Source organism: Haliaeetus leucocephalus, unplaced genomic scaffold (assembly GCF_000737465.1).
Source record: "Haliaeetus leucocephalus isolate CR32 unplaced genomic scaffold, Haliaeetus_leucocephalus-4.0 Scaffold228, whole genome shotgun sequence".
NCBI classification, from domain to species: Eukaryota; Metazoa; Chordata; class Aves; order Accipitriformes; family Accipitridae; genus Haliaeetus; species Haliaeetus leucocephalus.
The window spans coordinates 7,319,648-7,334,107 of record NW_010972664.1 but is presented as its reverse complement, the minus strand read 5'-3'; the positions used below and the strand labels follow the sequence as shown (position 1 = coordinate 7,334,107).

Sequence of the window (14,460 nt, the reverse complement as noted above, 5' to 3'; positions counted from 1 at the left end):
AAAAAACCCCCCCCCCCCCCCCCCCCCCCAATCACCACCTGAAAGTATAGCTTCCTATGACAAAAGTTTTTGTGGCAGTGAGTGAGAATTAGTGTATCTTTTTTTTTTACTTTGATAATACAGTGGAAAATTTTTCAGGAAGCACCACATTCTCCCATCTTTACACCTTCAGCCATGAGTAGCTGTGGGGAGTCCAGAGGGCCATGTACTCTCAAGTGGGGGAGTGTGGCTGGCAAAACCTGGTGCGTGTTCAGCTCCATGGGTGAAATGCAGATGTTGTGTATCTGGCCACCCTTCCACAGGGCTGGACTCGACCTCTGTAGCCTTTACTGATGGGAATATCCTTTCCAGGTGGAAGTCAGAAGTAAATTGTCAGAGCCTGTCTGTTTTCTTTTGAAGGTATTGAGTGAAAGCCATTGTCAATAAATTGTGGTTGTGGAACGTGCCTGAGAAGCAGGTCCATCTGTGTGTGAGGAATAAAAACTCTAAGTGGCGCTGGTAATCTCTTTGTGAAATGTCGGTGCGAAATATCCCAATATTCCAACTGTAATTATGAAATGAATATTCAATGTATTCAGTTATTTTTCTTTAAGGAAACCAGATGTTGAGCTTGCACTGAATGCCATCAGTGATACATCTCATTTGTTTTGTTTTTAATCCCAGAAGAAGTTAGCTGTATACAACAAGATGCAGGAGTCTCTGGAAGTGACCCTTCCCAGCAAGCAAGAGGAGGATGAGAAAGACCAGCCTGCCGAGATGGAGTACCTTAACTCTCGCTGCGTCCTTTTCACTTACTTCCAGGGAGACATTGGTTCAGTAGTGGATGAACACTTTTCAAGAGCTTTGAGCCAAGCCAGTAGCTTCAATCCAGAAACTGCCCTTACCAAGAGCAAAGCAGGGCTAAGTCCTCTGTGGAGAGGTAAGAGGAGCAGTAACGTGCTCTCTGCGGTATGGCTTACTCGGTCTGTGTTGCGGTAACACATATTGCATTGCAGCTGAAATGTTGCTCTGTGGAGGTGAAAAAATTCCCCTCAAATCTGAAAGAACTGAGGAGCTTCTTGGGGTTGAGTGATCTGAAGTGTAAAAGGGGGAAAGAGGTGCCAAGGACACAGAAGAAGCAGTCGTCTCCCTCTCTGCCATAGTCTGCAGCTCTGCTGAGGCCTGGAAGGAATGGGGCAGAGCTCAAGTGGCTTCACAAATGTCTGCTGCAAGGTTGCGGGCTTATTTTTAAGCCCCGAGTGTGAAACTTGGCCTGTGAGGCAAGAGCAAAGCTGTTTGGGATGCTAGCCTTGGACATGAGGAGACCCGAGCAGCCTTCTCGGGTAACTTTGCCAGGCAATTAACTGGACATGAGGAGACCCATGCAGCCTTCTTTGGTGACTTTGCCAGGCAATTAAGATTTGTCTATGGCTGCTTTCCAGGTAGGGAGGAGCCAGCACAGGGTGGAACAGGCTCGGATGCAAGCCCTGGCCCACGTGGCTGCAGCTGTGTGGTGCATTGCAGCCTGCCCATGGGCAGAGCTCACGGGAGAGATACGGCCGTCATCACTGGCTTCCCATATGTAAGATGGGTTTATTACGCCGCTTCCAAGCAGGGAGTGGAAACATGGTGGGTGGGTACTGCGAGGCATTTGCATACTGCCATAACATGTATGTCTTGTTATGCATATAAGCATGGTCAATGTAACAAAGAGCAGATCTTGCCAGATATACTAGGTAGACCTTACAGATAAGATTTCAAAAGTGGTGACTAGAGAAAGCATGCCAGTGAGACACTATCTCCATTTTGTTGGATGTGGCGGTCCAGGTAGTTTTTCAGATCTACAGCTGCGTTATTTCTGATCACATCCTTATGTGGGCTGGCAAAGGGACGCAAACTAAGTGTTGTGAGCAATGGCCTTGCATCGAGTTGAGTGAGAGATACCGTGAGGATCCTTGTAGGAGTGGCGGCGTTCATAATCAGCGATGTTGAGGTGAGAGTGTATTGATGAAAGTCACAGATAATAGAGAGAGACGGGATTTTTGGAAACCACTGTGAAGAGAAAAATAGCACAGAAGGACTTGCTTTCCAGAAGGATGATGACAAATCTGAGGAAGTTTAAGCAAAGGTCAGCACAAGTGGCTAGGGAGCTAGAGGAATTTATGGCTTGAGCCGGGACCATTAATGTTAATGGGAAATTTTCCGTTGAGTCAACTGAGAGCAGGATTGAATCTGTGCTTACTAAAAAGGAGACTGGAGCATTTATAAATGGCCCAGACAGGCTATAAATGTTTTAGAGATGGGATCAAGGCAGTCCCCAGAGACCCCATGCCTACAGCGAGCCTTCTTCCCTGAGCTCGGAGGCGTACCATGGGTGGGGTTGTGTGTCTTCTCTTTGGCCTCAGGTATGCCCTGCTGTTTTTCTCTGCCTCCCCCATGGTTGCACAGCCCTCCCCAGAGAGCCCTGCAGGGGACAGGGTGGCCTGGCATAAGGGTTCTTCAGCTATGCTGCCTCCTGACCCTGCGTGCCCTGTGCCGTCGGCAGGGAACGGAGGTCTGCGTGTCCTGAAGGTCTTCTGGGAATAAAGTAAGGGGATCTGCCCTCTGCCGTCGCTGCACCTGCTGAAGCCGTATGAAAATCCCTAGGAAGGCTGCTGGGCAGGGCTGCTTGGTTCTGTGCTGTGGACACTGAGAAAGCTGAGGGTATTTGCTTCTCCATAGAAGAGAAGCTGACAAGAGTTTTATGCGGCCCAAATGAGTTTCCGAAAGATGCCTGCTTGAAAAAAAGTGGGGAAGGAACGATACTAACACCCTGGTCTTCTGGTTCATGTACAGTTGTCAAAAATGCTGTTACAGCAAATGGATGTGAATTTGTATCCCGTTACCTAAAGAAGTTAAAGTATCATTAGCTTGAAGATCTTTTATAAATAACCTTCATGGGTAGTTGGAATTTTTGTCACTAAATTACTCAAAGATAAATTTAAAAAAAAAAAGCTTTTGCATTTTGGAAGGTACAGATTTAAATGGGAAGTGTGGGCATGAACTGCCTACTCAGCTCACTGCGTTATTTCTCCTTTACCTGAAAGGAGGGATTAGTAGTGGTTTTTGGTGGTGTGGGTTGTTTTGGTTTGGTTTTTTTTGGTTTTTTTTTTATCTTGTGGGGCTTTTTTAGTGTCCTGATAGAAGAGGAAACTGTAGTTTCATCATTAATGTGATATTGTGGGGTTTTTTTGTTTCAAGGAGTGATTTTGCTTATGTATAGAAAATAGAACCTGTTGTCCTGAAAAGAGCAAGTTTTCATCTTTTGTATGTTGAAAATACTGATCAGTTTAGGCTAAAATTAACTTCAAAATGGACTTTTTAAAAAAGGTAGTTCCCTACAACTTGCTTCAGTAACATGGACTTTGAATATTCAATTGTAGGTGTAGCAACCTGAAATCTTTTGCAGGGGCTAATGAAACTAGTGATACCTTGAAACTGATATTACCTTAATGGTTATTTTTATCAACATGTTTTTCATAGCTGAAAGTGGTTTTTCTTCTTTCTTGGTGGTGGTTTTTTGTTGTTTTTTTTTTTTCCCCCCTCCTGCCTTAACTGAGAAGTAGTGTTGTACTACAGAAAATTCCATACATTGTCGTCTTTACAGCATGTGCGCTTTGGCATGTTTTCAGTGCATGTTGGCCAACCACCATGAACATTTGCATTAGTCACCACTTCGTGGTATCCGAGATGTTGCCATCACCCTGCCTCCCTGTGCTTCAAATAGGAAATTGTGGTAACTGTAGTATCTTTCTTGGCAGACAATTTTTGTTAAATGTCTCCTTCCCCACTCCTGAAAGCCTGTGGAAGCTACTCAGATTATTTTTATTTTTTTTCTTTCTCAAGGACAGTGCTGAAATGGCTGTTTCTCCATTGCCATGTCCCATAGAGGCCAGGTATCTGACATGATTGTATCTGTAAAGATAATTTCTTGTGCTCGCTGTATTAAAGGTGGGAAGGAAGGGAGACCCTTCAAACACCATGGAAATGTGTGGTGGTTGGGGGTTGTAGTTCAACACAGAGCTGCTTCTTGTTGATGGGGTTGCTGCACACTTAATACTTAGTAGCATCCTCTGTGAGCACTCAGGGTGGATGAAGTTTTCTTGCATGTTCCTATAACCTGGATGGACCCTGTGTCTCCAGTGTCATGACTTGACCTTGACCAGTGAGGTTGGCCTCTGCAGTTACACTCAGTGGTATCTTGGTGGGGGCTGGTCCACGACAGTTTCTGACAGGGGTAATGGCTTTGTGAATGGTGCACAGGTTTGAAAAATGGAGATGGCCAAACGTGTTTTCTGTGGCCTAGACCTGCACGATTGGTAAAGCCAAGCTGGTATGCAATCTGGGATGAATTCATATTGGCAAATCCAGTCATTTAAAGTGCTCTCTCCTGGTATTAAGGTTGTTCTGCAGATACTTTGTGGTTTTCTGTGCTTTTTTGAAGTGAGATGGTTTGGGTTTAGGGCTTTTCCATGCAGATAACAGCCAGATAGTTTCCAAAAACTCTCGATTACAGTGGTTAATTTTCCAGCATACTGGCAATGCATTGTGAAGCTGTGCTCCTCTGCTCAGCAGTGAGGAAAACAACAGACTGGACATGAAGATGCTTGGATTTGCTTTTTTCTTCAGCCCTGCTGCCAACACTGTAAGCTACGTACACTCTCCATCTCAGCCTAATCCCTTGTAACAAGGAACAATTTACAAACAAGAAACAACACCAATTTTGGAGGGGTGCCGAGTCTTCTGTAATATGCTTGAAGCTCTCTCCAGTCTTCTAGCATGAATTACAACATAAATACACTGCTAAAAAGCAACCTTTTGAAGAAAGCCATATTTGAGTACAGTTTGCTAGATAAGCTTGCAGCCTCTGAAGCAGTTTGGCACAAAAAGAAGTTCTCTACGTTTTTCCATAGTGCATTTGCAAAGTTTATTTCCAATATTGGAAGTTAATCAGGCTCAATAAACTGCCTAAATCAGAGCAAATTGATGTATGGAAAAATGTCCGTGATTTCAATATTTTAAAACAGATACATGACTGTCCTAGTGATACAGTCAGAAAACACTTTTACAGTTTTTGTTTCCATAATATTTTTGTGTAAACAAAGTTCAGAGGCAGGAGAGTTTGAAGAATCTGTTCATTCTCAATGGTGTCTTCACCCAAGTCTCATTCCAGTTGCTTATTAAACAAAGAAAAACAAAAGGTCATTTACAATTTATTTTTTTTAAATGTTATATGAGGAACAGAGGATTCCTCGCCTCATCAAATATTAAATTTCCCTGGCTTTATTTCTCCGTAGGCTATTTTTATGACTGTTCTTTCATCAGAGGTGAAGGCCTCTATTTTTATGTTTCCATCTTTGACCCAAAAAAACCCCTGTTTGAGCTGAGACATATTGCATGAAGCAGTACTTTCAAACATGAGCTGGCAAGAGGATTGTAAGAATGGAGATGCCAATACTTTCCTAAACATCAAAACCACTAACCGCTCATTCAGAAGAGGAATTTTTAGAATGTGATTTCATAATGTAGAGGTATTGGAATCTATTTAAATATAAGTTGAGCCCGAGCTGTAAGAAGCAGTGAGTCTTTTATTTCTGACACAGACTTTTTTCAGTTACATAGATGTTTCTGCTTGTCTGATCCTACTGGGTATAGGGCAACATGATATATTCTGTGAGGGACTAACATAGAATGCCTTAGATATGATCCTTATCCCATCAAAGCATGCAATTAGTTTGAGAAGATCTTGTGTTCTTCCTTTAGCCAGATGTCTCCTATTCTGCAGTGTGACCTGGTTCTCTGTCCTCAGAAGCATTTACAGCCACAACAGCTGCCTTCCTAAATGATGTGTTCTGGTCTGGTCAGAGTTAGTCTCTCCTGATCCTGAGAGAGCTGAGACTCTTCAGCCTGAAGAAGAAAAGTCTTCTTGGGGAGGATCTTGTCAATATGTATAAATACCTGATGAGAGGGAATGAAGATGGGGGAGCCAGGCTCTCTTCAGCAATACTTGCTGACAAGAGGCAATAGGCATGAATTAGAAAACAGGAGATTCCATCTGAACACAAGAAAACACTTTTTTTTCTTTTTTTCTTTCTTTTTTTTTTTAAAACTGTTGAGGGTGGCTAAACACTGGAACAGGTTGCCCAGAGATGCTGTAGAGTTTGGATCTCAATCAAAATCTGACTTGGACCCGGTCCTGGACAACCTGTTCCAGGTGACCCCACTTGAGCAAGGGGGTCGTGCTAGATGATCTCAAGAGGTCCTCTCCTACCTCAACTGTCCTGTGATTGTGTAACTGCCGAGGAAGCTTGAGTTCAGTGTTACAAATTTCAGAGAGCAGAAAATCATTGTTTTGTCATTAAATTTGTTGTTCAGCTTCAGTCATACTTCATTTCTCTTCTCTCTACCAGAAAGCTCAACAATTTCAAGCCAAAGGAGCAGTTTCCCAACTTCATTTTGGACCAGCTCTTATCAGCCTCCCCCTCCACCGTGCTTAAGTGGAATACACCCTGATTTCCCCGTTACTGCACCAGGCACCTTCCCAACACCAGATCCCAGCAGCTGGCCAGGACATGGCCTTCATCAGACTGCCCCACCTCCTCCCCCTGCTGCATCTGAATCCTGGCATTACCCTTTAGCAGCATCTCAGGTGAGCCCTTCGTATGCACACATGCATGATGTGTACATGCATCGCCATCACCCTCATCCACACGTGCACCATCACCATCCCAGCTCGCACCGTGACCCCAGGTATGGGTCCCTGCTGATGCCTTCAGTCCGCACAGCCAGGATTCCTGCTCCCCAGTGCGACGTGACAAAGACAGATCCCACCGCTGTCACCAGCGCTACCTCAGCATGGGCTGGAGCCTTTCATGGAACGGTGGACATTGTGCCAAGTTTTGGGTTTGACACAGGTAAGGTGGTTCGATTGTGTCTGTGACTTGTTTTAGCAGGAAGAATTTGAGCAAAGAAGAGGACTCCTTGCAGCTGACGCAGGGTTTGTTCTCAGAGCCTTGTCCAAATATATTTCCAGGTGGGAATCTCTCCTGCAATTGCTGTCAGGGCAGATGAGCTGTGAAACATCCAGCTTTTGCTGCCTCTTGCTGAGAGACCTTTGTCTGCTTTGGTCCCATTCAAGCCAAATGACTTGTGACATGATACACATTTTTTTTGTTTAAATCTTGGGGGAAATGGTTAATTAAACTTCCATGAGGAAGCTTCCGGCTTGTTCAGCTAGTTCATATGTGCATTCACCAAAATATAGCTCCAATGAGGACTGAATTCATAACTTGTCAGTACGTGAAGATTGCATCTTGCTCATCTAAATTGGAACAGATCAGCATTTCCTTCCTGTGTAGTATCCAGGCGTCACATGGAGAGTAAAGATGCTGGCTGAGCTGTGCTCTCCATCAAACTAAACTTCTTTCTGTAGGGTCTAGGCAGAGGTCTGTGAATTAGATTCGTTTTACTGTAGGGTCTGTAGCCATAGGACAGCCTCCATAAACTACATCCGCATCTGCGAGCTTTGACTGGCAGGCTCTCATCTCGGTATTAGGAGCAGTCTAGCAGTCCTCACTGTACATAGTTGCTTGCGATCAGGTGATGGGTGACTAACAGTTTCCAGTACATCCATCCTGGAGCTCATATGCACTATTGAGGTCTCCTTTTTCTGCTTGGTATTTATCTCACCAGCAGCAATCCTTGCAGATTAGTACTTCTTAAACGTATTATATATTAAGGAAATATACTAGGTTTGCATATCTGTGCCCCTTTCCTTAAAGTATCTGTTTATCTCTCTTCCTGATAGCTCTAGCCAACTGATTCAATGTTTGAGAAGCACTTCCTTGCTTTGATTAGTGTGCAGGGGAACAAAGAATTGGTGGAGAAAAAAAATATAGTTTCTTAAATACGAAATACTATGAACCCAAAACCCCATTATAACTGAGCTAACCGAATACAAATCTCCCTCTTCCCTTAATAGCAACTGGGAACCAATAATCTCTTCTAAATACTATGCCACTTGCTGCCTCAAAAAATTAAGAAAAGTGTAATAGGATTCTTAACACTGGACAATTTGACGTCTGTTAATAACATTTCCAGCCATGCCAGTGATACAAGAGGAATTACGTTTTATGCTTTTGGGTATAAAATGATAATCTGACAAGAGTGGGTTCTCATGTTTTGCCCTTCTGACAAATTCCATAATGGCAGTGAGCTGCCTTCTCTGAAGCATGAGGAAATTGTCGCTGCCACCGTTTAGAAAGGATGAGCCCCTGGTCTGACAGTAGCCCCAGCAGTCCAGCTCCAGAGCTCTGGTATTTGACTTACCTTTTGGGGAGTTGAGAACTGTGTGAAGGATTGTTAATCAGGAGAAACCACTACCTGGCTTAGGTATAAGTCTGGTCTGGAATGTGAGCTGTTTCAGTGCTGGGCAAGTTGGTTTGCTTACTGCTACTTCGTTGGTAGTAGTACGTCTAATGAATCAGGCGCCTTTTCTCTTTTCTGTAAGAGCACAGTACCTCAAAAAGGACTATGGATCCTAGCACTGCCTTACAGGAGTAATATACCCTTTGTTTGGTGCTGCCTGCTCCTTGTGAAAACCCCGATGGAGGGCTACAGTTGGATGCTAATTTTGTCAGGATCCTGATTTGGCAGTGCTTGACAGTGGCTTGCATGTCTTGTAGTTGTCTACTCGGTGTGGGAGGCAGTGGAAAAGGCCTGAACTGTTAATTTCTGGCCCATGCCTGATGTGTGGGTTTTAGTCCATGAGTTCCTGTGGGGGAAAAGAAAGAGGGGAAATGTGTGACTGGTTTGCAGGAACAGAGGATCTCAGCAGGCCAACGTCTCACTTGTTTGTGACTATTCAAAATGGCCAGGCACTGAAACACAAGAGCAAAACCTTATCAGGCAGCCCCAGTTTGGCATGTAAGGCTTTGGAAACAAGGGAGCAAGCAACAAAACACAGCAGGTAGTGGTAGCCTGTGACATTACAATTAATTGCTCTCTTACCCTGCACACTCCTCTCTCCTGTGCTCTCCAAGTAGAGGCTTGCTGGAGAAGGGCAGGAAGGCTCTGAGCTCCCTTTTCAGCCTTGCCTGCAGCTCGTACATTTGAGACAAATGCTTTGGTGACAGGCATTCGAGGCATGATCATTGTGAAAAGAGGAGCTTAATTGCCCCAGTGTTTTGCGTACATGTCAAACGATGTCATCCCAGGGAAGATGTGCTGCTGGGGAGAGGAGGGGGCTGCTGAAGGACCACACCGAGTCACATCCAGCACGCACCAGCACGGGTGAAACTTTTCTTGCTCCACGTCCACTCCAGGGGAGGATTATACTGCATAAATCTCCACACAGCATTTCATTACATTTAACTCTAATGTGAGACAGCAATCTCAACAGAGAGGCTAAAAACTGAAGGGCCTGGCAGAGTGTACTGGCTTTCTGAGGCATAGAAGTGGTTTCTCCAGAGTAGGGTGAGGCCATAGTGGCAAGAAAACTTCAGTTCTGGAAGTCTTTCCTCATATGTCCCTGGAGAATAAAAGACATCAACCTGTGGAGCTGTCAATATATCAGATTCCATGAGCTTCAGATGATTTATATAAAAAAGCTCATTTGATATATACCTAGACATTGCTTTTCAGAGCCCTTCAGATACAAAAATTAGTCCCCCTCCCTCCTTGCTGTGGGTCACATTTCTTGTGCTACTGTCACATGCGATTATAGAAACATTTGCAAAATTCCTCATGCTGAATTACATGGAATGATAGTGTTGGGATCAGGGCAGGCTGGCTGTAATCTTACCCGCTTCCAGCTACATTGTTGCATCTCTGCCATACTAAGCCAAGGATTCCATCTCATGAATGGGTGATCCTGCATCACTTCAAAGGTTAAGAGGGGGTTCCCCTTGCATGCACAGTATAGTTCAGGAATTTATGTTTTGGAACAGGTTGCGTGGGACATCAGCGTATCACCGTTCATAGAGCTAACAAAGTATTGATCTGTCTTGCACATCTGTTTGAACTTACATGGTCCCATTTTAGAGGATGAAGAGGCATTTAGCTACCTGATTCCCATTAAATGTGGCTTAATCCTCACATTGTGTGCTGCAAATTAACCCTTTTAGGAGCTTCTTTATTGGTACAAGTGGGGTTAAAGAAAATGCTAGTCTACATCAAATCTGTTAAAACCTGTAATGTTTATGGCTGCTGGTATGCAGTGTCTTTTCAAAGCCGAAGTGCCCAAGCTATAATGCTCAATATAAAAGTATGTTTTATATCAAGCATTGACATAAACACATCGGTATAAGCACAGCATGTTTGTGCTTTAGGCCACAATTCTCTGCCCTGCCGATGTCAAGCAAAGCAAGGTCAGCCTCTAACCGCACTGACTGCGGTTCACGGCATAGGTACAGAGAGCACTGCTGCAGCTGTAATGCCACAGTGTCAGAGCTGAATCCTTGTGTTCATGTTAAGGGTGCACGAGCGGAGATGAGCATTTAGGACCAGGGGGGTGGGAAGGGGAATTGCTGTCTTGCAGTGGAGCTGATGGTTACAGCCATCTCGGTGTTTTCCTCAGGAGCAGGGCGGGAGGCTGCCCAGCACACCGGGCACTTCAGGTGACCAGTCGGCTCTGGCTGTGCTGGCAGCTGCCAGGTCTGTGGGCAGCCCCGTGGGGAGGAGAGCAGGGCAGAGCAGCTTGCCCTGCTAGTGCGGAGCCTAGGAGGATATCCGGGCCTGCTGTCGGACAGATGTGCTGGAGGAGGCTTCCTGTGGGCCCGGCGCACCATAAAAGCAGATCAGGATTTTGGCATATTCGGGGGCTGTAAGTCTATCTTAAAATTGAGGTGCACATCCTTTACCATGCGAAGTTATGCGCGTTGAGGTGCGTAGCTTTAAATTTAGGTGAATTAATGACATCCTCTAGTCCTGGCTAACTATGGAAAGTCCACTTTTGGAAATGCCTGTATGTCAGTGTGTCACGTTGAATACGAAATTTGAGTGGTCAGTCAGCATGCTGCCTTCTGTAGAATTGTCTCTGTTCACACTCCCCCCCGCAAGTTTGTCACAACTCATTAAGTTTGTTTAGGTGTTCCCCCAGAACCTGCATTCTGCTTGTGTGGCAGCTGGCTATAACGTTGGTATCCCGAGATGGGGAGTTGTGCTGGTGTGGCAATACTGACTCAGGCAACACAAGTGAGGACATCCTTGCTAAGAGGAAAATGTTCTTGCAGCAGGCTGCAAGTGAAAGCTCTCAGTTAGGAGCAGGGTTGCACTTGGATTAGGGCTGCAGATAGCCTTGCCATGAAGGAGATGGGAATATAATGAGGAAAAGGCACGGAAAGTGTTCCACATTCAGTTCTGTAACTAAGGCAACTTTGGCTTTTTGGATTGTTTTCTCTGGCTGTTTAGACTTAATAGCTATACCTTAAACCTCCGTGTTACAGTTATTTCTGTTTGTTGCAAAGACACCTAACTGGGAAGGTGTCCGTTCAGCTGGTTGTTCCCCTTCTACCAGTTGCTACTATCAGATGGGCATCCTTTTAAACAGGTGTGTGTGTCTTTTTTTTTTTTTTTTTGAAGCTGCTAGGAGCCATATAATCCATTTCTCTTCTTATAGGCTTTCATAGCCTGTGGTGGCCTTTAGGGCCCCACTGGTAGACTTAAATGACTTCCTTACACTCTGAAAGGTTTCTGCTGTTTGACTCCCTCTTTTTTTTTCTTTTCTCGTTCTGTGTGTCTTTGTTAAAAAAATTGTAAATAGCAGGGGAAAAATAACACAAAATTATCTTCACTAACTTTGAGGGAGCTTTGAAGGAAACTAACAGCAGTTTATTATGACTCTGCTCATGAATGATGCTGCCAGGAAAACAAGTAACTCTTAAGCTGCAAGGAGACACCTTCATTGAATAAAGAGCCTCCAAACATGTTTTTAGGCATGCTTTAATGGAGGGATATCCCAGTTTTTCCACTCTAAAGAAATAGGTGCAAGTGCATGTGAAATGGAGCAGAAAGCCACTGAACAGGCTTTGGTATGCTATACCTGTGTGCTCTGCTTTCCCTGTCTGTTCACTGCTGGACACACAAGTGTTTGGACACTGCTTAGGGATCCTCACATGGATAGAGCCATATGCTGTCATCTTTTATGTGACTGTTAATTGCTTTGTAGCGCAACTCTGAAATTATGTTGATCATCATTCAATATTTAACTGTTTGTACTCTTAAAACAAGGACGTAGTGGTCAGAACTGAACCCATCGTGCCTGTTAGGCTTTCTGAAAACATATGGGTCTTCCCTTGTGTTTCACTATTTGATCAGATATGGAAATGAGAGGTCCACGCTTAGTACATGGATCTGTCAATTTTCACAGGTTAAAGATCAAATAAACATGGACCTTCAATGGTTGCATCATTGAAGTCTGGAGTTGTGCCTGCTTACATTAGTGGTGAAATTGGCCCTAAATTCTTAGCAGATCAGGTAGTTGTTGCATTGGTCTTAGTACACTATATAGCAGGGTAATATACAGTATGACACAGAGTGGAGCATTGGTGCCTATATAGCAATGATGGTTTACAGTGGGAAGTGAACCTTCCTTTCACGAAATGTGATTTACTTGGCTCAAAACATCAAGGAGTAGGTTTTAAATTGATGAGCCCTAAGTGCCTTACTACCTCTGAAAATATGTGCCTGCATCTCTCTCCTTTTTACTTTCCCTATAAATGAGCAAGAATGTGTCTTCTTTGGGAAGTTTCATCTGCACCTCCCCCTCAGTAGTCTGGATTTTAGGTATACGCCCTGTTGGGTGTAAACCTAGCAAAGATTGAATCCCTCTGGAGCAGAGAAATCCCAGATTATAACACAGGTTCCAAGTCTATAATGCTAAAGCCACAACATAGCTCCACGTTTATTAGATAGTCCTCACTTTTTATAAAGGAAAATGTTAGAGGAACTCATAACAAATGCAGGCTGAAAAGCATTAATTTCTCCCATGTGGAAGCACTAGCCATTCTTGGCTAAAAATCTGACACTCTGTAGGTGAAATTATTTGGGTTTTTTACATGCTGCAGGAACATTTTCCCTCTCTTCTGTAAGGTGAAATGCTACAGAAACTGTGAGAGCCTGAAGTGTCACAGACCTTTTCTAAAAGAGGTAGGATCTGTGGCTGGTCCCTATCAGGAAAGATTACTCTGCTGTGTACTGGATTATCTACGCAGACCTTGCTGGAGGATTTTATCATGCCATGCCATGCTCCAAATGAGGTCAAAACAAGGAAGCACACGCAGGATTTTATCAGCATTCCTGAACTGCTTGAGCCAGTCTAAAACTTAAGTGTGGTTTAAGCTTATCTCACATAAACTAAAAAATTGGGAGCAATAGCAATGTTACTAAAAAGCCCACTAGGGTGGTAAGTTGTGGGTTTTTTTTCTTTTTTTTAAAATCAAAACCTGTTTATCCTTACTTTAGTTGCTTGGGGAGGGGGAGGAAAAAGCTGTATCAAATTTAATTTTTTTTTTTTCTTTTCTGAAATGTAGGTCTACAGCATCAGGACAAGAGCAAGGAAACTTCTTGGTTCTGAAGTTCAGATAAATTAAGACCAGCTAGAGCTGGAATCAGCGCAGCTGGGCGGGCGATATAACTGTCGTTGACTCCTTCTGCATGGGGCAAAGGACACACATGAAGATGAAGAGTCAACCGTTCTGGTTTTGCTATTGAGCCTTTTGTTTGTAAGGCTGTTTATGGGTCCCACAGTGTTGGAAAAAACCAAAAACCTAACTTTCCTTGCTTTCCTCATCTGAGCCTGCTGCAGCTGGGCAACCTAACTCCTTTCTGCTCCTTTAACAGTGTTTTGTTTTGTTCAGCTTGATATTTTTATGAACAGTCTCAATTGTCAGGAGGAAGACTCTCCCTTGACTACAGTGCGCCTCCTTTCAGGAATACAGGATTTTGTAGCTCTTTGTGCATCTATTTTTGTAGAAATACAGAAAGTTTGGGTAAGGATTGATGGGCTATTTTAGGATGATGTATTTTTTTAAAAAAAATTGTAAAATTGTTAAGTTCTGTTTAAAGAACTTGCTCTCAGAGAAGCACTGGCAAAAAAATGTATAAAATGCTATTTTTAGATGTCTGTGATGTGTTTGTGCATTTTGGTTTTTTTGTTTGTTACCTCAAATGTCTATCTTTCCTTTCTTTTTAAAAAGCTAAACCTCCCTTGTTTCCACGTTACTAGATTTTGATGTTTTTGTCCTTTTGTTCTAGCTTAAGCAAGTATAATTTGCACCTGATGTTTCAGCCAAATATTTTTTCCTGGTGTTAGATTGTAGTAAGGGTGTCTTTATTTTCTTGCTTCTAAAGGTGGCTTTGTGCTGTGCCGATTGTCAGAAACTTGCAAACACCTTTAGCATGAAACAAAGCTTGGGGTTACAGGAACTGCATTTCCAACCCATC

The 14,460-nt window shown here is 43.7% G+C and overlaps 1 protein-coding gene across 1 annotated transcript in view; it reads left to right on the top strand.

Annotated features, from left to right (window-relative positions):
• The window catches only part of VGLL3 (vestigial-like family member 3), a 31,905-nt gene extending 17,764 nt beyond the window's left edge, over positions 1-14,141 (top strand). Inside the window, exons 2-4 of the mRNA XM_010567640.1 lie at positions 664-919; positions 6,429-6,932; positions 13,548-14,141. Of these exons, the coding sequence (XP_010565942.1) occupies positions 664-919; positions 6,429-6,932; positions 13,548-13,591 (804 nt within the window). The 3' untranslated portion in view covers positions 13,592-14,141. The remainder of the gene's footprint in view (positions 1-663; positions 920-6,428; positions 6,933-13,547) is intronic.
• Positions 14,142-14,460: the final 319 nt, after the last annotated feature.